This window comes from Monodon monoceros, unplaced genomic scaffold, assembly GCF_005190385.1.
Source record: "Monodon monoceros isolate NGI ecotype Baffin Bay Population unplaced genomic scaffold, NGI_Narwhal_1 Super_Scaffold_12, whole genome shotgun sequence".
Taxonomy (NCBI): domain Eukaryota; kingdom Metazoa; phylum Chordata; class Mammalia; order Artiodactyla; family Monodontidae; genus Monodon; species Monodon monoceros.
In genome coordinates this window covers 167,376,717-167,402,619 of record NW_021703768.1, presented here as the reverse complement: position 1 = coordinate 167,402,619, position 25,903 = coordinate 167,376,717, and the positions used below count along the sequence as shown (strand labels likewise).

The following is a 25,903-nucleotide window of genomic DNA, read 5'->3' as shown; positions in this document are numbered from 1 at the left end:
TGTCCCTCCTCTTCACTCAGACTATAAAAGTATCACAAACCCACTGCGGAGGGCTGGGAAGATTCAGAAAAAGATAATGAATAAATATAAATCCACCTCCAATCTCTCCCCACGGGAAGACCAGCAGTCGAGTTCCCGCTTTGGGGTGGGGGATTGGGGGGGGTGTTCCAGGCGCTGCCCAGGTGGAGGCGAGGGCGTGCGAGGCAGCTAGGCTCCCTGACCTCCCAAATGCATGCTTCCGGGTTTGTACGTGGGTGTCGATCGGAAATACCCACTTATTTTTTTCCCAAAGGGTAAAGGCCCACACCAATGTATACCAGCTTCTGCACAAAGGATTTTGTATTTTATTTTATTTATGTATTTAATCATTTATTTATTTGGCTGCGTTGGGTCTTCGTTGCTACACACGGGCTTTCTCTAGTTCCAGCGAGCAGGGGCTACTCTTCGTTGCGGTGCGCGGGCTTCTCATTGCGGTGGCTTCTCTTGTTGCGGAGCACGGGCTTTAGGCGCGCGGGCTTCAGTAGTTGTGGCACACAGACTCAGTAGTTGTGGCGCACGAGTTTAGTTGCTCCACGGCATGTGGGATCTTCCCGGACCAGGGCTCGAACCCGTGTCCCTTGCATTAGCAGACGGTTTCTTAACCACTGCACCACCAGGAAAGTCCCAGGATTTTGTATTTTAAAATAAAAATAATGGAAGGATTTATTGTTAAGAATAAGCATAAGGCTCTGGAATTAGGGATGGTCGAATTGGAGGTGAGGACTACAGACTTGAGGGGAGGTGTTCTGTGTGGTCCGAGCAACAGAGCTGCATAGGAGAAGGGCCCCAAACCCTCTCAGATCCCATCCCACTACCTCATCTTTCTCCTCCAGTGAGTCATTCCCTCTTCGAGGTTCCAGGTGCAACCTTGCCTCAGGGCCTTTGCACCTGCTGTGTCCTCTTCCCCAGGTATTTCCCCAGCTCTTTCTGTGCCTGACTCTCTCATCCCCTTCAGATCTCCAATCAACACCCACCTCCCTCCAGAAGTTCTGATTTCACCATGCCACCTCCTATCATGTCACCATAGTTTTCCTTCCTGATACATCCCCATTAGAAATGATCATGTTGACTTATTTATCCAATAGCCAGCTGTGAGCTTTGAAAGGCGGGGATCGGTGTCCCCAGCACCTACACCTTTGGACACAGTAGGTACCCTGTGATGGTATGACATGAATGAATGAACAAATGAATGATTGGAAGGAGCATGACTTTGGCCACTGAGGTTAGGGAAGACCTCTCTGAGGAAGTGACGTTTGAGCAGGAATCTGAAGGAGGAGAATGAGCTGGCCACTGGGAGAAGTGGGGGAACAGTGCTCCAGACAGCAAGAACAGCAAGTTCAAAGGCCCTGAGGCTGGAACTCACTAAACAAGCTCGAGGGACAACTCCTCTCCAGCTCTGTGAGGAAGGGGGGCCAGGCAACATTTTCTCCCTCAACAGAGGGCAAACTGAGGCCCTACGAGTCACCCTAGGAGTTCACAAGGGCTGAAAGTTCCCAGGGGCCCTAAAGATCTTCTCCCACCCTCCTCTTTGGGTCTAGAGTGGGCCACAAAGGCAAGGACTATGTCCCTCAGGAAGGACCCTAAACGGGAGGAAATGGGAGACCTGGAGCATATGAGTGACTTCTTCCTCATCCCCTCTGTGAGCCTCAGTTTCTATACCTGTGAAGAAAGAGCTCAGGACATGCTTTCCTCAGACAATACCTGTTGTTACAATCCTGTGATCCTCACAAAGAGCACATTTTACCCGCGAAATGACAAAGGCTCGGGGAGGTTAAGAGATTTGTTGACATTGTCAAAGACTCCCAGAGAGCTTCCACCAGTGCCAGCCTGGGGTGGGAGGGGGAGGGTCAGGAAGGACTTCCTGGAGAAGGGGATGCTGAGCTGAGACCCAAAGAGGGAGGATGAAGGAGAGAAGTATTCCAGGTAGGGGGCACAGCATGTGCCAAGGGCCTGAGGTGGGACTGTGCTTGGGGTGTTAAAAAACCAGTGTGGGGGGGCTTCCCTGCTGGTGCAGTGGTTGGGAATCCGCCTGCCGGTGCAGGGGATACACGGGTTCGAGCCCTGGTCTGGGAGGATCCCACGTGCCGCGGAGTAACTAGGTCCGTGCACAGCTGCTGAGCCTGCGCTCTGGAGCCCGTGCTCCGCAACAAGAGAGGCCCCCGCAATGAGAAGCCCGCTCGCTGCAACTAGAGAAAGCCCGCGCGCAGCAACACAGCCAAAAATAAAAAATAAATTAAATAAATTAAAAAAAAAAAAAAAACCAGTGTGGGTAGTGTGCAGTCAGTAAGGGGAAGAGGGAGGAATACCTGTGGCCCAAAATGAAGGGGGACATATGAGTGTTCTTATGAATGGGTAGAGAAAAAAACAGAGGGAAATAAGGTGAAATGCTGAAGGCAGATGATCTGTGGGTGAGGCTACAGCAGAATTTTATTGTCGTCTTTACATGTTTCCAGTATTTTCGGATTCTCTACAGTGACATGTATTACTTGCAAGGTGGAAAGGATAAAAAAAATATATAAATAAAAATCCCATAAATCTCTCTGCCTTTTAAAAGTGTGGAAGGAAATGCACCAAGTTCATGATCCAGATGCCCTTTAATTCTCCCTCTGTGGCATTTGATCATTAATTGCGATGACGATGGATCATCAACGGAATGAAATTATTAATGAAATTATTTAGGAATGAAGCTGTTCTTGAAGCCAGGGGCTGCTGTGATGGCTTGTGCCATGTATAAATCATTAGACACGCGGGGAGGGAGGCTAGGGGGTGGGGGGTGGGATGGGGGGGATACTGAGGCCTCCGGAAGCGGGAATTGAATCTGAGACTTGAGCACAGAGCCGCCTCACCTGCTCTGCGCCAGGCCGGCACCCTCAGGGTGAACTCAACCAAGCTGGGTGCGGGAGAGACCTCTGGCAAAGCGAGGAAGGGCCCCGAATTCGCCCCGCCTCCCCGCTGTGCCTCCAGCCACCAGGGGGCGCCGCTGGCTAACGTCTGCCCCCCAGCTACAGGGCCCTGAGCCCTCAGGCCACAGGACCTCTCCGCTCCTGTTTCCCCATCCGTGAAACGGGCACGGTACTAATTACGGGTGATAGAGTTTATTTAAACCCAGAGAATGCCTCATATTTCTAAGATATTTCAGGGAGGTCACAAACACCGCCCTCCAACCAAAGTTTACCCAAGTACTAAGGATCAGGCCATGGAGGGGAAACTGAGGCCCAGAAGGGGCTGTGACTCGCAAGAAAGCATCAGAGGCCTCCTTTTCCCTACGGGGAATCTGAGACAGCCTCAGAATCAGAAGATCGAGAGACCTTCCGTGGGGGAGAAGTCTGTGCTTTTGTTGCTGTTCTAGAGAGGGAGAAAGTATAAGGGAGCCAGCAGGGGGTCCTGGGACCAGGGAGAACTAGGATCCTTAGACCTGAAGACAGAAACCACAGCAACTTAAAGCAACAGCCAGTGCACAAGCAACGAAGGCTAAATCAGTCTTCAGAGACAGTTCCTGACACACAGCCCTCTCTTTCATGGCCCCTATCACCCCCCACCAGAGCTCCAGAGACAGAACTGGGTCTGGATGAAGCTTTGGTGCTGAGAATTCTCCCATTCAAGTTCTTGTTCTCTTGTAATGAGCTGCCTTGCAGATGAAGGGGAGGTGTCTAGGGGAGGGGGCATCTCCTTGAGGCTGACTCCCCACCTCCTTGTGCAGGGCTAACCCAGAGGCACATAAGAGGCACAGGCCTGGCACACAGTAGGTGCCCGGTAAATATCGGATAAAGAATGAAAAAATAAAGTGATTGACGTGGCTGAAGAGTGACCACTGGAGAAGATGCACAAGGGGCCTGGCAGATACTCCCTTTCTACACCAGGGGTTGAAGTCCAGGAGGGAGAACTCAAGGGCCCTGGAAGAGGCTGCCCCCAGCCCAGCTCCTTGGAGAGCTCTCTCAGCTGAGCTCAGGGTCAGAATGGATCCCGCCAGGTGCCTCCAATTCAACCCTGAGACCTGTCTGTAGCTAAAAGCCTGATTGTCTCCCTCAGTGGGTGGGGAAGGCAAAGCAGGGGCCACCTGGGACCTCTTCCTGGAAAGTCTACACACCCTTCAGGGACCACTAGGTGCCCAAAGGCTCAGCCATCACATTGCCCTCATGGTCCACACAGGGCTTGCCCACGGTCCTCTGGTTGTCCAGGTATAGGGCCCCAGGGTCTGGGCTGGCCTCAGGGGACAGAAGCTCAGTGTCAGGTGACTCTGAGGCCTCCCCACCTAGTGCTCGCTCCTCCTCTCCCTCCTCCTCTTCTGCCTCCTGCAGAGTCAGCTGAAACTGTAATCTGTCGGGACCACCCTGCTTGGGGCTGGTGGGGTCCACAGGGCTGCGGGGGATCTTGCTCTGGTACCACTCGCGGTTGTCCTCTAGAGTGTCCAGCAGGTCCTGTGCATCTGGGTGTACCAGGTCAGCCCATGTCTCCCACAGTGGGTGGGCGATGTAGTCAATGAAACCCACCTGTGGGGTGATACAGAGTTGGGGGATAGAGGTTGCTGGGTGGTGTGTTACCATGGAACCTAGACCCAGTCCAGCCCCCAGGCCTTTGCCCAGGTTGTTCCCTCTGCCTGGAATGCCATTTCCCAACTCCTACACATCCTTCGAAACCCTCTTCAAATAACCCCTCCTCTTGGAAGACTCCTCTGCCCCTTTTGAGCTCCCCCAACCCCTAAGTCTTTCCCTCTACCTCAGCTCTGACTCCTCAGAGCTGGATGAATGTGTCCCCCAGACTGGGAGCACCTCAAGAATCTCCTATGTCACTCAGAACAGATACTTCCAAACTCCACAAGTGAGTGAAGATCTCTCTTTCGACAGCCCAGAGGAAATACATACCAGGCCTGACTCTACACAGCCCAGTGCAGACCCTTAGGCCACATCCCCTCATTTGCCAGCCCGGGGTCAAGCCAGGACTCATGGGGTCAGCTCAGCCACTCCTTTCCCTCCCACCTCCCCAGTGCCCACCAGCTCGGCTCAGTCACCCTCAGACCTGGGACTTCTCCACTGAGGCTGTGTGCTTATCGCACATAGGGCTGATGTCCAGGCCTGATTCGCGCTCACGGTCGCCCTGCTGGAAGAACTCAGCCATGATGCGGTCTGTCCACTGGCGGTAGAGCGGCAGCGGCTTGGTGGGGTTGCTGAGGTCGGCACAGTGCACCAGGCTCTGCAAGACCTGGTGAGACCGAGGCTCGGGAAGGCTCAGGCCAGGCCACCCCAGGCCTGGCACCCGCCCCAGAGGCTGGCGCCATGGACATACCCATCTTACAGGTGGGGAAACTGAGGCTGGGCAGGGGAAAGGGTGGCTAAGGCACAGCCACGTGACCGTATGTGCCTCCATTTCTTCAAGTTGGGCACGCAGTTGGCACTTCATAAATGCAGTTGAATGAGAGTGTGGAAACCAAGACCTTAGGGCTGGCCCAGCCACACACCTGGATGTGGTCGGAGTAGTTGTCTAGCAGCAAGACTCCAAGGCTTGTCACCTTCTTGGTCTCCACCATGGTCTTGAGGTCAGCCAGGATGTTCATGTGTTTGGACATGTCTGTGGCCAGCACCTGGGGGAAGGTGAAGGAGGATGGCAGGTATAAGGATAGCGCCTGCCCCACCCCCACTCCCCACTTCCCAGATGCCACACCCACTTGGATCCACAGCCCCCTGAGCCTCAGTGTCCTCATCTGTCAAATGGGGGCATGTATCAAGATTTGCTGTAAACCCAGCTCACAAGAGAAGCTGAGTCAATAGTCCCTTCTCGGGCTTCCCTGGTGGCGCAGTGGTTGAGAGTCCGCCTGCTGATGCAGGGGACATGGGTTCGTGCCCCAGTCCGGGAAGATCCCACATGCCGCAGAGCGGCTGGGCCCGTGAGCCATGGCTGCTGGGCCTGCGCGTCTGGAGCCTGTGCTCCGCAACGGGAGAGGCCACAACAGTGAGAGGCCCGCGTACCACACACACACACACACACACAAAAAAAAGTCCCTTCTCCAAGGTTGCTGGGCTTGTGGGGTGCATCCCACATGTGGGACAGGGCATGAGGGAGGGAGATTAGACCTGGGGGTTGACATGAAACATGCCTGAAGCCCAGCAGATGACTTGGCCAGTGCAAAGGTCCTGAGGCTGAATAAGCTGAGGAACATAGAGGAGAGAGCTGTAGCTAGAACAAACGAGTGCAGGAGCAACATGGGAGCAAGTGAGGGTGATAAGAGTGGGGAGGGCCTCAGGGAGGAGCGGGGGATTTATCCAGAGGGCTGTGGGAGCCACAGGTGGACTGAGTGCTCCCCAAACCTTCCTGTGGCTGCTGCGTGGCCGGGAGGGCTGTTTTTAGCCACCGGAAGGGAAGTTCAGCTCTGAGCACAGCTGCTTAAAAATCATTTAGCTGGACCCATGCGGACCCAGCCCAGGAATGACCCACGGGTTTCTCTGAGAATCACACCGAAGTCTCAAAACTTCTCCCCAGGGGACTTCCCTGGTGGTCCAGCAGTTAAGACTCCATGTTCCCAATGCAGGGGGTCCGGGTTCGATCCCTGGTCAGGGAACTAGATCCCTCATGCCGCAACTAAGAGCCCGCATGCCACAACTAAAGATCCCGTGTGCCACAACTAAAGATCCTGCATGCCGCAACGAAGATCCTGCACACTGCAATGAAGATCCCTCATGCGGCAACTAAGACCCAGCACAGCCAAATAAATAAATAAATATTAAAAAAACACTTCTCCCCAAACCTCCCATCTGGACCAAATGATGCTTCCACTCTGGCAATGCCCATTGCCCAGAGCCCCCACTCTCCCTCAGCACACTTTTAGTTCCTCTTCACTTGGAGCCTGGTTTCCTCTGAGCCCTCCCCACATGCTGTTCCCTCTGCTGGGAACACTCCTCCCCACCCCATGGTCCTCTACACTCTTCAGGCCCTGACTTCAGTGTTCTCTCCTGGGGAAGCCCTCCTCAACCTTGAGCATCTCTCCATCACAGCTCTGTCTACAGGTCCCCCATCATGGCTCTGCTTGTGGGCCCCCCATCATGGCTCCCACCTATGTGTCCATCTCCCCCACAGACTGTGAGTTTCATAAAGGCCAGAATTCTAATGGTCACTGTCACAGGACAAGCACAATGGATGCTCAATAAATGCTTGTTAAATAAATGAGTTGATGCACAAGACCCCAAAACGTACTGGTGTCTCCCAACTCAAAAAATATCAAATGCACAGACTTAAGTGTCAGAAAAGTTGCACCTGAAACCCCAGAAAGTTTCCACATCATTTGCACGTGAATCACACCCAAGACCTGATTAGCCTGACCAAGGGCCTAGTCACCCCTACCCAAGGCTTGGACAGTCATTGCCCCATTTTACAGACCAGGAAGCTCGGACTCAGAATGGGGACATGCCCTGGTCCAACTGAACCCCCAGCCATACCAAGATCGCCCCACCCCATCCATCGTTGTTGTCTCACCATGTCGATGACCATCCTGCGCAGACTCAGCCGCTGCTTGGTGGTAAGGTTCTGGAAGATGTCACAGTTCTCTGCCTGCAGCAGCTTGAAGCCCACAGCCAGGTGGTGGTTCTCCAGCATGGAGGTATCATTGTACATAAGTGCAAGCTCTGAGTCTGTAGGGGAGGTGGAGCACCTCAAGACCTGCCCACCCAACCCACTCCACCCAAAGGCTGGTTCTGTAAATTCTCGGTAAACTCCTACTCATGCATTGAAGCCCCAACTCCAATGCCCCATCCTCCAGGAAGCCTTCTAGGACCCTGTCTCCCCCCATGGCCCTGCCCTGACTCTGCGAGGCTGGGGGCATCTGTGTTCAGCTCTACCTCCTCGAGACTGGTGACTCCTTGGGGACTTGGCATGGCAGGAGACAGTGCTATGTGCTGGTTGAGTGAACTACCAAGTCTTTGTCTTATTAGACCCTGGGATCCTCAAGTGAGAGGGCTCCACTCTTATCTCCAGCTCTCCAGGGATGTATATAAGAGGTACCCAATAATTACTTGTTGACTGAGTTTTTCTGACACCACAAAGGATCCTAAACTTTAAAATCTCAGTGGGCCCAAATCAGCTCTGTCACATTTGTTATTCTCTCATTTACTGAGTATCTACTGTATATCTGGGTCTGCTCTCAGCACCTAAGGGAGGGAAGATTGTGGCAGTCATTTCACAAACAGGGAGACTCAGAGTAGGAACGGGACCACCTAACATCACTTGATTGACAGGTGGTGGCAGGGCCCAGCCCCCTAACTCACTGGTGTTAATGAGAAACTGATTGGAGACCCCAGGATGATCCACATCATGGATGGCGCTTGCAAAGATGGCAGCCAGGACTTCCAGGTCAGTGAACACGGCCTGAGTGGGCATGGAGCATAAGAGGTGAGGGGCAGGCTCTCTGTGCCCTGCACGCACCAGGGCTGCCTGCAGCTGTAGGGCCCTACCTCAAGCGCAGGTGTGGCCAGCAGCACATGTGTAGACTGGGCCACGTCAGCGGCGTGTAGGCTATTGTGGTAGGCCACATCGTTGTGGTAGTGACCCTCCAGTGTCAGTAGGTAGGTGGCAAGTGTGTCTGCTGGGATCCGAAATGTCTTGAGCAGGTCCCGTTCCTGGTGCATCACAGGGCCCCAGTCAGGGCCTCGGCCTCTGGGTGGCAGCACACACTATTCCTATGCCTTCTCTCCTTCTGAATCCCTATCCATCTCTCAAGTGCCCCGTCTTCCAGGATGCCCTCCCTGCTCTCCTCTGAACTCCCCTGGTCTCTGTCCTTCCCCTCTGGCTCATCTCTGACCCCACAGTTGTTCCCTACAGACTGGGTCTCTTCAGGCCTGGCCCAAGGCTGAGGCTTGAGTCTTGTTGCCAATCAGCAGTGAACTTTTAAACCTAACAAATGCCTATCCATCCTTCAATGCCCCTGCTCAAATGACCCCATTCAGGGATGTTAGGGAGGATTTGAAGAATATGTGCCCCCTGAGGTCCTGAGGTAGGAAGGAGTGAAGGAAACACAAGGGTATTAGAAGCCAAGGGCAGGGGAGGTACCTGAAAGATGCTGAACATGATAGCTGTGAGGGGCCGGTTCCCACTTAGCTCTGCCACCTTGAACACATCAAGCCCCCACTTCTTGGTGTCTTCCAGCTCCTAAAATGTGAAGGACTGGAGCTTAACTGCAAACCAACTTCCCCAGACTCTGGAGCCTCAACCCCCATCCCCAGGACTCAGGTCCTACACTGAGCCCCACCTGGTCAGTATATAGGTGGGCAAACTGAGGCCCAAAATAGGGTAGCCACACAGAGCCAGGATTCAAAGCTGGGTCTCAGCATTCCCATTGTAAACCCACCTTGGCCAGTTGTCCCTCCTGATCTGTCTGGACCCCAAAGCGTGGGACAGTGGCTGCAGAAAGGCTGGTACTGTGGGGGAGTCCACGCAGGCCGCTGATCTGGGACATGGGCCTTGGGGGCTCCGTGGGGGTCACCCTGGGCAACTCCACCTCAGTCTGCTGGTCTGTAGATGGGGCAGGGTAGGGCTCAGAGAAGTCAATTCACCTGCTAGGGTTGACCTGCTTGGCCTCAAGTACTGGACCTTGCCAAGCCTCAAGATCAACGTATTTCCTTTTTACCTGGACCAAAGTAATCTCAGAGTAAAGTCCTTTCTGGCCTGTAGATACCCTTCTCCTCTGTTCAAGGCTGATCTCAGTGACCTCTTCTGCTGGACATGGCCCCTGGGCACCTGGAGCTTAGTATTTCTCCCAAAACAGTCAAATGTCCTTTCTGTCTCCCAAACTGGAGACCCAGCTCTGTCGTTCCCTCTATCTCCTCCTTGGCAAACTTCTACTCATGCTTCAAAACCCTAACTTTAATGTCCCCCTCCTCCTGGAAGATCCTCCTGTCCCTCCCTCTGGTCCAGCCCTGCCTCATGGGGCTGGGGGTGTCCGTGTCTGGTTCTATCTTCCTCAGTTAAGGTCTGTAGCAGAAGTCTTTCTTTCCCTTCCCTCTTCCTACCTCTGTAATGTGGCCTAGTCAGTGACCCACCATAGCTCACCCAGGAAGGTTCGGGATATGTACTCAGACACTTGGTTCCCAGAGCTGCTGGCTTCAGACAGGTGAGTCAACTCCCGGTTCAGCATCCACTTGAACTGCGGGGGAAGGTGATGTCAGTGATGATGGGGGCACTGTGGACATAGGCAAGTGATCTCAGTTATCTGGCCCTACTAACCTTGTTGGAGGCCATCTCCCCCACCGAGTGCCGCGCCTGCAGTGTCTCCAGCTGATCCAAACACCAATCCAGCTCGTCCAGTGTCTCCAAAGCCAGCTTCTGCCCAGTGTCCTCTGGGGGCCAAGCTGGTCAGGGGCCTGCCCCACCCCCACTTGGGAACCATGTGCCCCTCCTGCTCCCGTCTCTGCATCTGGACCCTGGATCCCTTCCCAATGAGAATGAGACCACTCAGGACCCCAGGATCTCCGCATCCCCAAGGGTGTTTGGGCGGGGGGATGGCGGGGTGGGGTGGGGGGGGAGGTTTACAATTAGCACAGCCCAAGGATTCATGGGCTGGGGAGGTCCCCATAGAGAGGAAGTTCACAGCTGTCCCACAGTGGAAGGAGGGGATAGGAGCAGGCGCATTACCTGTTGGTGGAGGGGGCTGACTGCCAGATGGGGTGTTCCCGACGCATGCCTGCCTGCAGTACAATCGGCTCTGGAGCGGCCTGCCCCACCCATAGGGCCCCGCCCCCCAAGACCTCCTGGCCCCTGCCCCTCCTCTTCCCCCGATCCCCGAATTGCCAGCCGCGCCCTTTCCTCCCGTGCCCCGCCTCTGCTTCGCCCACCTTGTCTTCTGATCCCGCCCCTCTCCGCCAGGCCCTGCCCTTCTCTCCGCAAGGCCCCGCCCCCGCCCCGCCCCCTGCGTACTTGGCTGCCCCGCTGCCTTGCAGGTGGGCAAGGGCCGCAACGTTGCTCCGAACCGTCCTCAGACTGGCCAGGACCTGCGAGGGGGGGTGGCCAGCGTTGGGAAGGAGGGGTCGGCTCTACCTGCCCGGCACGCGGGAGAAAGGAGAGGTGGGTACCCACCTGGGCAAAGGGTGTCACAATCACGTCTTCTCCGTGTCTGCGGGGAGACCAGACATGGAAGGGCGGTCAGAGGGAGCCCTCCCACACGTTCCCATCTTCCAGTTTTTTCTGTTTTGTTTTTTTTTTTTCCTTTTTTGCGCCACGCGGCATGCGGGATCTTAGTTATTGAACCCGTGCCCCCTGCAGTGGAAGCGCGGAGTCTTAAGCACTGGACCGCCAGGGAAGTCCCCCATCTTTCAGCTTTTACCCACACTGTGCCCTCAGCTGAGGGCATCCTCCTGTCCCGACTCCCTCTTTTGGGTGTCTTCCTAGTAGTTCCTGGACTCCCCTCACCTGACTCTTCTCTGAAAGCAGCCACAGCCCCTCTGACCAATCACTCACTTTATCCCCATCTCACAAATGGAGAATCTGAGTCCCAGGGGCAACAGGGGTCTTAGTAGAGGCAGGAAATTATTGCTACCAGAAAGCTCAAATCAAAGTGTACGTTCGGTTGCTGTTAATTGGCCTTAATGTCACTGGATTGCCACGCAACCCCAGCCTAAAGTGAAGCACAGAGGATCACTGGATATCATTCTTAGCATGTCCTACTGAACAAGCAAATAGGCAAACTCCTACATAAACTTTAAGGCCCACCTCAAACGGTCATTTGAAGGAGGTGTGCCGAATGGAGGAATAAAGGAAGGAAGGAAGTAGAAAGCAGTATTATCCCCCAGCCTCAGACTCACAGGTCGCTAGCCACAGAGGAGTTCCGGGACATGGTCTTGGACGAGAGTTCGTAGTCACTGTCTGAGCGGTACAGGAAGGACTCCCGCCTCTGGCTGTGCTGGACAGCAGGGGCTTGGATGACCCGGCCAAGGCCAGACCCAGCCTGATGGTCCAGGGCGCTTCTTCCGCATGATAGCCCATTTTCCAGGTCCAAGCTGAAGGAAAAGGAGTCATAGTCAGAGCCGAGGGTCCTGGCATATGGATGCTGGGACATGGCCTATATCAGTTTTGTCACATCCTCCCTGGGGCCACGTGGTGGGCTGGGCAGGAGTGGCCTGCAGCTTGTCCATCTGTCCCACGGTCACACCCCCACTCAGGGACACCGCGTCCCTCACGCCTCCATCTCCACCTCTGTACCCCAGAGTCTTTTCCACTGGGACTAATCTGGACTCCAGGACATGAGTTTCAGATCTGTCTCCAAGTGGCTGTTGTGACCATGGGTAGGTCTCAGCTTTTCTATGGACATCAACAACTTTGTTTCTAGTATGGGTGTGGTAGACTTCATCCCCAGGGTGCTTTTAGGGAGTTACAACCGAGCACCTGAGGAGAGTGACAGGGCTCCCGTATTACTAAGGAGTAAACTGAGGTCCAGGCCGCAGGGTAAGTTCATGGGGATTGGAAACGACTTCCTGGGCTTTCCTCTCTGGATAGGATCTGGGTCCCGCCTAGATAGGGCACACTCGAAGGCTCCTCACAGCCAGGAGGGGCCCCATCCCCAGCCAGCTTTGGCTACGCCCTGGACCACCTGTCCCCTTTCCCCAGCTCCAGCCCATATGGCCCCACCCCAATCTCACCAACCACGCCTCCAGCTCGCTCTGGCCCTATCCTTAGCTCCCCAGTTCTTCTGCTTTATTTTTGACCCTGAACGCTCTGCCTGTTCTCTTCCACCTCTGGGCCTTTGCACAGGATGTGTCCTCTCCCCAGAGCACCGTCCTCCTCCTGTTCCAGGCAATCCCCAATCACCCCTCCCATCCCTCCCTCCAGCCACACTCTGACGGAATAAGGGGGATCTACTACTCTCACCCTTCGAGTCAGAGGTCAGAGAAAGAGTGGCAGGGGGCATGGGGCTAGAACAGAAGTGTGGGAGGGGGAGTTAGCAACCAAGGAGAGGGGCTGCAAGTGAGTCACAGGTTTCTGAGAAGGGAGCGGGCAGGAAAGACGGAGACAGGAAGACTCCAGGGGCCGCCCCCTAGACACGCCCCTCCTGGCCGAGGGCCAGTGTCCACCTGGTCCCCCTCCAGGTCACCCCATCCCAGTCCACGGATGGGATCGGCGCCTGCCGGAAGACTCCGAGGAGGGAATTCGGCTCAGACCGGGTTGGGGGTGGGGAATTCGGCAGGATTCTGTCCGGTTCAGCTGGATTCGGTCCGGCTCGGTCAAGTACGGCCAGGTTTGACTAAGCTGGGTCTGATCATACAGGATTGGACCTCTTCCCCTGAGTTCTGTCGGGTGAGTTCGGTAGAATTCGGCTACAACCGACCGCATTCGGGTAGGTTCGGATGCGTTCGGGCGTGTTCGGCTACGTCCAGTAGCGCCAGGTTTTCGAGCAAGTCCGCGTGGCACTCGGGCCAGGTCGGGCATATTCGGCTTAGTCCGGCCTCACCTCGGGTGTTCGGCTATGTCCGACCGCTCTCGGTCTGTTCGGGTTCTGGGGCTCCTGGAGAAGCCCCTCAAGTCCAGCGTTTCTGAGTTCCCGCTTCGTGACGTCACCCGGAGGGGCGGGACTTCTTAGCTCTTACCCGGCCTCCGAGTGTGCCGGGTGACTGGAGGAGAGACACTCTTGGGGGCGGGCTAGTGGCGGTGGATACCGTAAACCTGTGCTCAGAGGGGGAGGCCTGGGCGTGGCTACCACCTACCCCTCCCTCTCATCTCCCCAAAAGTTCTGGGAAAAGCACACCTATGGATGAATAGGGAAACGGAGGCCGGGAGAGGCCACAGCGTGCTGGGTTCGAATCCAAGTAGCGAGCACAGAGAGCTAAGGGCTGAGCCGGGGTTTTGTCGCTACGGGGGAAGCTGTTTTTCTTTCTGCTCTAAACTTAGCCGAGAGCTGCTGGGTCAGGCCGTGGTTCCATGACGCGGGCAGCGGGGAGGAGCTCGCACCGACTGTGGGAACGGCGCGTCTGTCCATCTGTTAGACAGGTAAACTGAAGCACAGGGGCCTCGGAGAGACCTGCCCTCGCCCAGCCTCACGCCCTTGACGTCCTCGACGCCCCTGTGCTCACTCCGGAGCCCTCGGCGGGGACCCCTCTTCGCAAGCTTCTGGTGCCCTGGGGGCGCTCTCCCGGACCCGGGACCCCAGTCTCGGCCTGAAATGGCCCATCAGGGACCACCGTCACAACTGCCTCCCTCTCCACCAGCTGCCACCGGCCGTGTGACCTTGGAGAAGGGACCTTTAGTCTCTGAGCCGCAAGATGCCAAATTACCAAGTGAGAAAACCGCACGAGCCAAGCGCAAGGTATGAGACCCAGTCGGCGCCCACCAGCCCCACCTCCAACCCCAGCCTCTGCCCTGCGACCCACGACGTGACAGTCGCTTCCTGAAGGGCCGGAATTCGCAACCGAGCGGGGCTGCGCAGAGGCGGCGCTCTGCGCGGGCGCGCAACAAGCTCTCTCACACCGCGAACACCCTGCCTCAAAGGCCTCCATCAAATCACTTCTTCCTCCGCGGAGATCGAGGGCTTAGTGTGAGGCTACCAGGCCATCCCGTTGCTGGCGCCAGAACGGATGGCGGGGGCAGACCAAGGGGAGGAGTGACCCTCTTCCCTCCACCTCCAGGACTCTCAGCCCGCCTGCCCCGGGTTGGCGAGGGTCAGAAGGAGACGTGAGCCTCAGCCCGTCCTGCTCCAGGCCTCACAGCTGGAGAGGGACAGACGGCTGGTCCCCTGGGCGTGTGTCCAGGCGGTGGGTGGAGGGAAACAGAGATGGAGAGAGACAGTCATCAACTAAAAGAGACAGAGATAGGACAGAGGGAGAGAGATACGGAGAAAGGGCAAAGAGGCAGAGCCTTTATGCTCTGACCCCCAACCTGGCCCCAGCTGTCCTTGACTCTGCCCTTCCCACCTCCAGCCCGGCTGTTCCCATGAGCCCTGCGAGGCCCACTGTCTCGCCTCACCACAGCGGATGGGCCACGGTGAAGCGCCGCTGCAGGCGGATGCTCTGGTTCACCAGGAGCTTCCTGAAGAGCCCGGGGGAGCCGCGCGGGGATCCCCGGGGGGAGCTGGGCACAGGGGCCGGGGCGGGCGCAGGGGGACCCTGCATCGCCAAGACCGCGTGGAGGCTGGACGGAGTACAGGCTGCGCGGGACCTTTTCTGGACAACCACGGGGGCGGGGCCCGGCGGGGAGAGGGCAGGAGGCGCACCCGCCCCGCCTTCGCCGCAGGACCGCTCAGGGACGCCCTCACCGGGACAAATGGGGAAACCGAGGCACTGAGCTAGATGGGACACTCTCTGCTTCCCCTTTGGGGGAGCCCAGAAACCGCATCTTATACCACTTCCCTCTGCCACCATGTCCCCCAGTAGTGCAGCTTGCTCAGCTGATAACTCGGCTGAAAAGAGATACAGAAGTCAAAAAAGGAAGCGCTCTCCATTATCAGGGAGTCACCGAGACACAGAGTTTGCCGAGGGGCTGCCCAGATCCCACACAGTGCTTGCAATACCCCTCTACCCATTTTCCAGATGGAGAAACTGAAGACTGAGCCACCAAGGGGCTGCTCAGAAACTACAAACCCTTAATCCTTTGCCAGGTGGGGAACTGAGGCTTGGAGAAAAGCGGTAACAGATGCAAGTCTTCACGGCAAGGCAGCTCCCCCTCTTCCTGTCCCCCTCCACAAGTCCCCACATGACCTCCACCTGCTCTGACATTCCCCAGGCCCTGTCTCTGGATCGTTTCCCCTCTCCTGCTGTCTCTACTGGACAAACATCCGTACTCCACTCCTGCCAGGCCTTCCGGTCCTGTGAAGCTTCAGCTGCCACCGCCCACCCCAGGAAGGACCCTTGGAAAGGGAAGCCTTGCCCCTGGTATCAGGGGGGCTGTTCAGGGGTCTGTACCAGCTGGCCTACCCTCAGAATGCTGGGGTTGGGTGGTCTTGCCCCATTCTTCAGAAAAGGAAACCAAGTCTCAGAGAATGTCACACTTGGAGGCAAGACCCAGAACACCCACCTCTCAGGCAGGAGCAACCAAGGCCCGGGGAGGCTCTCAGGCAGAAGCAACCAAGGCCCACCTGAGGCCACACAGAAGTTATGGGCCTGACTGTGTCCTGCTGTGGGATAACAAGCCCCCTGCCTGGGCCTTGCCCCAGGGGACTGCACTAGTTTTGGGAGTCCCAGACAAATGCCACCCAGGTTTCTGGCAATCCTGGGGGGATGTGAGATACTATTTCAGGAGATCAGGGCTTCAGTGGTGAGACCCTGACCCTCCCCTGACATCTCAATCATACTATGGTCCCCGTTGTATAGATGAGAAAATGGAGGCTCACAGAGGAGTCACACTGGGGCTCAGGAGGACAGAGAGTCTCAAGGGTCTGGCTGGGAACCCCCTTCTGTCCCTGTGGCCCTGCAACCGGACACCTGGTGGGAATCAGACTCTCTGTCCCCAAGACAAAAATACCATCTGTAGCTGCTGTGGCTATACCTAATTATAGCTTGTCCCCAGGGGATAGAGGCCGCCAGGATCAGTCTAGTGGAGAGACTGGGGCTGGGTCCAAGGAGCCTTGACACCACCTCAGCCCCATGGGGGAGACTTACAGTGTTCTCATATCCCCAAGGAGAGACTGAGGAGATGCAGTCCTTCTCCTGAATTCACAAACATAAAATGGAAGGTTAAGGCTAAACACATGGGTATGAACTGAGCACTCCTTGCTCTCCCGGTGCTGAGCCAAGGGCTGTGCATGTAAAAGTCATTTTATTTTCAGAGCAACTCTATAAAGTGGGGACTATTATTCCCATTTTGTGGATGGGGAAGCCAAGGCACAGAGAGGTGTGCTCATTGCCTGAGGTCATTCAAGCCTAGGTTGGCAGCCTCCCCAGCCTCTCCCAATGGCTCCATCTCCTCTGCAGTCCCAGGTGCTACTCCGACATTAATGCTTTATCAATAGTTTTAATATTAATGTTTCATTAATAGATTCAACTTTAAATACTTTATAACCAGTTTTAACGGTAATGCATTATCAATAGCTTTTTGGATGGAGAAACTGAGCCACACAGCCAAGATTCAGCATTCAAAACCTGGCCTGCCTGACCCTGGGAGATGACCCCAAGCTTCACCCAGGAAGGGGCAGAGGCCAAAGGAGGGGTTGACGTGACTTTGTCTCACCCTAACTTTGTCCCTGCATGCTATGTGACCTGAGGAGGTGCCCAGCAGCCTCTAATGTCCTTAACACTTCGGTGTCTCAATTTCCCCTATATGAGCCTCTTCCCTGGGCAAGCACTTGTCTCCTCTGCCACCAGGTGGCCCCCGTGAGACAGGAGGTGGGTGCTGTTACACCCGTTTTATGGACAAGTATACCATAAGTCTGACGCTTTGCACATTCTGTTCCTTCTGCTTGGCATACCCTTCCCTGCACTCCTCCCGGCTGACTTCTCTTTACCCTTCAGGCTAAGCTTAGATGTCACTTCTTCCGAGCAGTCCTTCCTCACCCCCTACCTCCAAAAGATGGGTCAGAAGCCTCCTCTGGGCCCCACGGCACCCTGATCTCTCTCCATCACAGCACAGATCACTCTGTGTTGTCTCCAGCTGGTATGAGTCTGTCTGGAGAGGAGAGATGACTTGCCCAAGTCCGCCTGAAGAATCTAGTTATCTTTTTTTGTTTTTCTAAAAAAAAAAAAAAAAAAGTTTTGGCCACACTCCAGGACATGTGAGATCTTAGTTTCCTGACCACGTATCAAACCCGCACCCCCTGCATCGGAAGCGCAGAGTCTTAACCACTGGACAGCCAGGAAAGTCTCCCTTTGAAGAATCTAGATAGAGAGAGGAGGGTGGAGGCTGAGTCACATGTGCAGATGGTCACATGGGTCAGATCTCACCCTCCTCTGCTCCAGATCCTCCTGTTGCTCCCCATTGCCCTCACTTCTGAATCCATACCTCCCTGGACGCCTGTGTGGCCTCACTCCTGCCGGCCTCCCCAGCACACTCCTCTTGGCTCACTCTGCTTCAGTTTCATCATCCCCTCCCCACTTGCTGTTTTTCAAAGCATCCAGGCTCATTCCTATCCCATGCCCTTGCCTGAAGGCTCTTCCCCTGCTAACTTTTTTTTAAAATTTATTTGGTTGCACCGGGTCCTTAGTTGCTGTTCACGGGCTCCTTAGTTGTGGCATGCGAACTCTGAGTTGCGGCATGCATGTGGGATCTAGTTCCCTGACCAGGGATCGAACCCGGGCCCCCTGCACTGGGAGTGCAGAGTCCTAACCACTGTGCCACCAGGGAAGTCCCCCCTGCTAACTTTTTTGTCTTTCAGGTCACAGTTGAAGCATCACCCCCTGCAGGAAGCCCTCCGTGACCAGCCAAGTAAAATAAATATTCTCAGAGCACCCTCCTCTCATGGGTACAATTTCACATTTACTGTCCTGATTATTTGATCTGTGTCTGCCTCACCTGCCAGCCCCTTGAGGGCAGGACCAGGTCTGCCTTGCTCCCAGTTGTGCCCTCAGTGCCCAGCACTCAGTAGGTGCTCAGTAAATGTTTGTGAGATGAATAAGAGCCTCCCCTCCCACCCTCCAGCCACACTGATCTGTGTTCATGTCCTCATATATCTGATCCTCTTGAGTCTGACGCTTTGCACATTCTGTTCCTTCTGCTTGGCATACCCTTCCCTGCACTCCTCCCGGCTGACTTCTCTTTACCCTTCAGGCTAAGCTTAAATGTCTTCTTCTTCCGAGCAGTCCTTCCTCACCCCCTACCTCCAAAAGCTGGGTCAGAAGCCTCCTCTGGGCCCCACGGCACCCTGATCTCTCTCCATCACAGCACAGATCACTCTGTGTTGTCTCCAGCTGGTATGAGTCTGTCTCTACCTTTAGCCTATGAGCACCTGCTTGCCCTTGGGCTGTGGTCCCAGTACAGGGCCTGGCACATGGTAGCTGCTAAATAAATGCTTGCTGAACAAGATGCTCAGACCCTCCCAGACCCATGTGATCCACCTGGGGTACTGGGGAGGAGGGCCACAGCTGAGGACCGTGCTCTGGCACAGACCGTTCATGACAAAATGTAGAAATTATGGGTTTGTGTTTGCATCTCACTGATGACACAGGCTCAGGGAAGCACCACCGCTTGCTTGGCAGAGCACAGAACATTGGCCTTGAACCTAGCTTCCCGGAAGGCTGAGCCTCTCCCACCACATCAGCACGTATATGCATGGGCAGGACACACACACACACTCACAGGAACACAACCCACCACTCCTGCCTTCCAGAGCCACGTGGTTCTCCCCCGAGATGGGCCCAAACCTAGTCTCTGTTTGTTCTTTCTTGAAGATGGAAAGTCATGAGTCACTGGGAGAGAGGGGAGGAGAAGCTGAGGGCTGGAGGGTGGAGGCAAGGGGCCTGCTGGGTCACCTAGGAAAGCTCCAACCCTTCTGGGCTGTGGGGACCTTCTGCCCCAGACACCAGCCAGGGCTGCTGGAGGGCCAGGCTGGGATGTTAGGCCAGGCTTGTTGATCAAGAAGTCTGTGGCCCCGGGAGGTCCAGGGACCAAGGCAAGAGAAAAGTCCAGAGAGGAAAGCGACTCACCCAAGGTCACTCAGCCTGGCCTCAAACCCAGGGCTCTAGATCTGGCCTGATTTAGCTCCCCCTCCCATCCAAGGAGGGCCTGGGACTCCTGGATCCTGCTCTTTGGTGGCACTGAGGCCCCTCTGACCCCACTAAGGCCCCTGTTTTTCTGTGTTTCTATGTCTGTCTTTGTCTTATTCTGCCCCCCTCCCTCAGTTTATATGAAAAGGGAGCAGCCCCTCCCCCACCTCTACTCCCCTCTTCTCCACCTCATTCTTGTGTGGAAGAAACATCCTGTGCTCAGGCTTCCCAAGACGCTTCCCTCTGACAGCAGGGGACACGTGAGTGTGTGCGTGTGTGTGTGTGTGTGTGTGTGTGTGTGTGTGTGGACACGCCACAGAGGAGGCTCCTCCCCCAGCACAGCAGACAGCCTGCCCTGGCCCTCTCATATACCCAACCCAAGCTCCCCTGAAATGCTTGCCGTGGCCACAAACCCACAAACACCCGAGGACACTCCAGGGTCTGGAGGGCCCTTGGACACCGAACTGGATCAGAGCGAGGACAGTCGCGCCCAGCCACACACACGGGCACCACAAGGGGAAACACCCAAGCACGTAGGTAACTGGTATACACACACCTGAACACATCCCCATCACCCACAGAGACACAGCCAGCTGTGGACACTCACACAGCAGATAGGAGCACACACGGGGTCACAACTGCTCAGACTCACACGCATTCGGATGCAACGGCACTTGGGCCCACCGGGTCACACAGACCCATAAGCAATCATGGCACTGCCACCCCCCAGCTCCACCCTCCTCTAAAGCGCCAGCCTCAGCCAAGAGGCAGAGACCCCCGCCCCTGGAAAAGCAAAGACCCTCCCCTACTCCCGCCAGGCCCTGCGCGCCCCTCCCCCACTCCGCGGGAGGGGCCTGCCCCCGCCCACCTACCGCCTGTGGAAGGAGGAGGGCCAGGCGCGCAGCGACTTCTCAAGCGCCGGCCGCGGGCTCAGGTCCCGCTCCCTGCGGCCCACAGACTTGTCCGGGTCTGAGTGGAAGCGCCGCTGGATGAGGATGGGGTGCCGGGGCTGCCGCCACAGGTGCTTCGGAGCCCTAGCTATGCCTTGGCGGCTGCGAGTGCGGTTCAGCTCGCGGGATGCCTCTACCCCTTCTTGGACCCCTGGGGTCTCCATGCGACCGAGCGGGGGAGCAGGCTGAGAGCAGGGAGCGGGAGCGGTCCCCGGGAGCGAAGTGTCTGAGCCCGGGTCCGGCCAGAGCCGGGGGTGGAGAAGACAGAGAGGAGCTGTCCGCGCCGGAGGTGCTGAGGCGGGAGAAGGTAGACACAGGGGCTCAAGGTGGGGCTGACACCGAGGAGCTGTCCTTGTTGAGAGGGTGCTGAAGGATAGATAGCAGGGGAAGAAGAACTTGGGGGTGAGGGTTGAAGACAGGATCTGGGGAGATCCCCAGCGCCAAGAATGGCCTGAGGTCCCCTCTGGTGCTGAAAGAAATAGGATCAAGACATGGACTTGGAGTGAAGACAGAAATTGTCCTCCCTGTTGCTGCTGAATGGAGAGCGGGAAAACAGGGGCTCTGGAGACCGCCAACACCAAGGCACTGCCCCGACTCCTGATGCCGAAAGGAAAGAAGGCAGTAGATTCAGGAGCTCCGGGTGGCTGAGACAGAGAGGAGCTGTCCGCGACCTGTCGGTTCTGAAAGGCAGGGCAGGAAGACAGACAGGGGTTCAGGAGAACCTTCAGACCAGGGTGCCGACTGCCCAGGAGGTGCTGAAAGCAGTGGTGGGTCCTCAACCCCCCCCCCATGACTGTAGCAAAGACAAGTCTGGAAGCAGAGTCAAGGGCTCGGGTCTTCATTGGTAGGCACAGATGGCAGCCTCTGCTGAGGAAGGTAGACTTAGTGGTTCAGCCCCAGATGGGGTCTCTCTGGGACCTTAAAACGCCCATACACGCAGGGCAGGAATCCGGGACGTAAAGAGAGATGGGAGAGGGCTGTGGCAGGGCTCTCCAATACCTGGGATGGGCACACAGAAGCTGCCTCTGGTTGGGATTGCCAACAGTGGGGGTGGGTAGAGAAGGGCAGTCTTTTATAGCCACACTGACACCCAGATCCTCAGCAGAAATGGCAGGATCTCATTCGCCCTGTGACGCCCTGGGCCCCACCTCACAGTCACAATTCCTGCCCTCAAATCCCAGGCCTGCCCCTCCCTTCCACAGTTCTAGAAACTCAAGGCCCTGCCCACAAGGCATTCTAATCTCAGGGGTAATTTCCTGGGAAGTGGCAAAGGGAGGGCGAGAATATTTTCGATCACGGTTAACAGAAATAGACATGGACAAGAGCAGGGCTGAGAAGGTGGGTGTGGCTGGGGAAGGGAAGCATTTGCAGCCATTTGGGAGCAGAGAGCTCACAAGGACATCTCAAGGATATTTCCCATGAAGACTGTCTACCCTCTACCCCAGTTCTCAAGGCTATTTCCCATGAAGACTGTCTACCCTCTACCCCAGTTATGTCCCCAAGTTGGAGTAATGGAAAATGCTTGGGCCAGGGATTCAAGCAGACTGAGCTGCAGCCCCAGTACTACCACATCTTGCTGGGTGATGCGAAACAAACTGCTTCTCTCTGTCCATTACATATGGCTCAGCCCCCTACCCTCCAAAGCTGACAGTGGGAGACAGCTTGGTCCAGTGGTGGGAGATGTGGGCTTTGTCACTGGCTGGCTGTCACTTTCCCTCCACAACCCTGTTTTCTATTCCAGAAAATGGGGATAATGATGGTGTTCCCACCTCTTGGCATTGTTGCAAGGATGAAAAGAAATGTCACATGTGAAGGGTCAACGACCAGGAGCTGCCCATACCAGTCTCCACTCTCTCTCACCCCGTGCTGGTGTCCACCAATGCCTGATGTGTCTACTTCAAAAATAACCTACTTCTCTCTACCTCATGGCTCCTGTCCTGGTCCAAGCACCACTTTCTCCTGCCCAGAACTGCCCAGGCCTCTTCATTGGGCTCCAGCTATTTCCACTCCTGTTCCTGACACTTCTTCCTACAGCAGTCACAGGGAAGTTTTTTAAATGCCAATCTCACTCCCCTGAAAACCCATCCATGTCTCCCCATTACACCCCATGAAGTCTTGTGTGGTCAAGCCCCTGCCCACCTCCCCAGGATCCCCTCCTACCCTCCAGCCACGGTGCACCTGATCTTCTTGAGTCCAAGACTTTGCACGTTCTGTTTCTTCTAATTGGCACACACTTCCCTGTGCTCCTCCTGGCTGACTTCTCTTCGGCCTTTAGGCTAAGCCTAGATGTCACTTCTTCCAACCGGTCCTTCCCCCCCCCCCCCCCCCCCCCCGCCCCGCGCTGGGTCAGAAGCCTCCTCTGGGTTTCCATATTGCCCTGATCTCTCCAGCTAGTATGAGTCTATCTCCACCATCTCCCTGTGAACACCTACTTGCCCACGGCTGTGTTCCCAGTACAGAGCCTGGCTCACAGTAGGTGCTTAATAAATGCTTGTTGAACAAGTTAAAGAAAGGTTCAGCTAGACAGAGTACTCTCCCTCTCCTGGGACAGGGTCTCTTAACCCCCCACATGCCTCCTCACCTGCCTGGGGCCAGGCTGTGGCTTTGCTCATTCCCTCCAGCCTCGATGTTGAACACCACACAGGCACTGGGCTCCACATCTCCAGTGGTCCCGAGACGGCTCGACAGTGGTGGCAGCAATGGGGTCCCTGAGAAGCACCTCGGGATGACACCACTGCCAAGGGGGTTCATGGGGGCCAAGCCAGAATCTGCCGACTCCCAGACTGACTGGGGAGAGAGTGACAAGATATGAGCCAGTTCCCAGGCATGGGGCCTCTCTGGGACCCTGGGGACCGTGAGACTCTGAGACGCCCTCACCCAGATTCCTGGACTGACCCGGAGAGTTGTGTATCTCAGTCCTACTTATTCCCTGAGTGAATTTCCTTCTCTGAGCCGCAGTTTCCTCATCTATGAAATGGGGATGTGGATCTCAACTTTGCAGGATATGAATAGCGCCTGGCCCACAGTAGGCTTTGCAAAAATACTTATTTGTCAATCAATTAATACACAGTATATTCATTGTTTATAACATTATATAATATATTGCTGTTTATTATAATAATATGCACTGTAATTGTATTCTAGCATAGTATATTATTTATTAAAATATAAAAATAAGATATGCAATAAGTAAACAAGTGAATAATGGCAGTACCAGTAGGTAATCTTTCTTGTACACTCACTCCACATAGGTGGTATTCTAAGGATCCCTCATGGGTTAGCTCACAAGAACACAATGAGGCCATTTTATACAATTATCCTCATTGTACAAACAAGAAAAACCGAGGCTCAGAAGTTAAGTAACTTGCTCAAGGTTGCAGTTGGTAAGTAAATGGTGGAGATGGGATTCTGAATTCTGAGCTTTGGTGACTCATTTCTTGAAGGAAGGACTTAACAGGAAAAATTAAATGAGATAGTGTTGGCAAGCGTGTGCTGGGTAAACACTTGGGACATTTAAAACTCAAACAGAATCGGGATGAGTTGATGAGTCGGGAGTGTGCGCTCTCCAGCCCAACAGATCTGGATTCAATCCATGCCATGTGGTCTAGACCAAGAATGCCTCAGTTTCCCCATCTGTGAACCAGCGATGAAATCCAAACAGATTCCTTGGGGTTGTTGATAAGAAAAGGATTCGGCCGGCATGTGCCAGTCGTAGGCTGGGAGCTGTCCGCAGTGCTGACCCCAGGAAGTGGCACCAAAACTGGAACCCACAGCCATGGGGGTAGGAATGGGAGTCAAAGGAACAAACATGGGAGAGGCAGAGCTCAGAGCCAGCCTTCTCCTGCTCTGCCCCTGCACCTCACAAGTGAGTCTGTCTCCACCATCAGACTCAACATTCAGATGGGGAAACTGAGGTCCAAGACCACAAGGCTAATCAGGGAAGAGCCAGGGTAGGGGGATGGGGAAGAAGATGAGAGAAGGGGACATCAGTTGAACCTCTACTATGCTTATTTCCTTCCTTATGAGGTGGATCTTCTTATTCCCATATCACAGAGGTGGATGTTAAAGCTCAGAGAGGAAATGACCTGCTGAGGGTCACACAGCTGGGGGCGGCTCATGTTCCCCCTCTCCCTTCAAATCTTTGCACGAATCTTCTCCTCCTAGGACCTAGGATACCTGACTGTTCCCTGACACACACCCCATTTGAGCACTACCGTCACCACCCTCTCCCAAGGGCGCCTGAATTCTAACGCGAAAATCGAAGTGTTCCATCCTAGGCCTCCCCAGGGAGGATTCCTGGCAGCCGGGAGGATGCGCAGGGAAAGCTGAGGGTGGGGTGTATGGAGACAGTGGGCCCCTCCCAGAACAGGCGGCTCACTGAGATGTCAGCTGTCTGTTTTCTTCTTGAGGAAACTGAGTTCCAGATGGGAAAACCACTTGCCCACATCTATATTCATTCATTTATTCATTCAGTACAAAGAGATAATTCGTATGGTGCTAGAAAGAAAATTAAACTATGTTAGGGCCTGGAGAGTGATTGGGTGAGGGGCCAGTAATATTGCTCAGGTGTAGTTAGGGGACCTTCTGAGGGATGACTTTGAGCTGAGACTGGAAAGAGGAGAAGGAGCTGGCCAGGAGAAACTAGGAAAATAGCATACCTGGCAGAGAGAACAGAATGTGCAAAGGCCCCGAAGTGGGAACTGGTGTGGTTTGATGAACAGCGAGGGGAGGCCAGGGTGGAGTGCGGGGAGGTGGGTTGGTGGGGAATTGATGTGGGGCCACAGGGGTGGTTCTGGGAGTGGATTGAGAGCTTTTAAGAGATGCCACTTGTGGGACTTCCCTCGTGGCGCAGTGGTTAAGAATCCGCCTGCCAATGCAGGGGACACGGGTTCGAGCTCTGGTCCGGGAAGATCCCACATGCCGCGGAGCAACTAAGCCCATGTGCCACATTAGCCTGCACTCTAGAGCCTGCGAACCACTACTACTGAGCCCGTGTGCCACAACTACTGAAGCCCACGCGCCTAGAGACCGTGCTCAACAAGAGAACAAGAGAAGCCACCGCAGTGAGAAGCCCGTGCACCATAACGAAGAGTAGCCCCCAGTCACCGCAACTAGAGAAAGCCCGCACGCAGCAACGAAGACCCAATGCAACCAAAAATAAGTAAGTAAATAAACACCGATGACTTTTGTTTTGTTTTTTTTATATAAATTTATTTATTTTTTGGCTGTGTTGGGTCTTCGTTGCTGCGCGTGGACTTTCTCTAGTTGCAGCGAGCTGGGGCTACTGTTCTTTTTTTTTTTTTTTTTTTTTTTTTT

The 25,903-nt window shown here is 55.2% G+C and overlaps 1 protein-coding gene across 1 annotated transcript; it reads right to left on the bottom strand.

Annotated features, from left to right (window-relative positions):
• Window positions 1-2,847: 2,847 nt before the first annotated feature.
• Window positions 2,848-15,481, bottom strand: PDE4C (phosphodiesterase 4C). The gene is made up of 15 exons (XM_029218652.1): window positions 14,971-15,481; window positions 11,820-12,014; window positions 11,095-11,131; window positions 10,936-11,009; window positions 10,654-10,706; window positions 10,246-10,358; window positions 10,072-10,165; window positions 9,371-9,534; window positions 9,073-9,171; window positions 8,478-8,642; window positions 8,292-8,391; window positions 7,504-7,658; window positions 5,495-5,617; window positions 5,056-5,238; window positions 2,848-4,529 (listed from the first exon to the last, which is right to left on the bottom strand). Exons 1-15 carry the CDS (start codon window positions 15,363-15,365, stop codon window positions 4,140-4,142), a joined length of 2,340 nt encoding a protein of 779 aa, XP_029074485.1. The 5' UTR covers window positions 15,366-15,481; the 3' UTR covers window positions 2,848-4,139.
• Window positions 15,482-25,903: the final 10,422 nt, after the last annotated feature.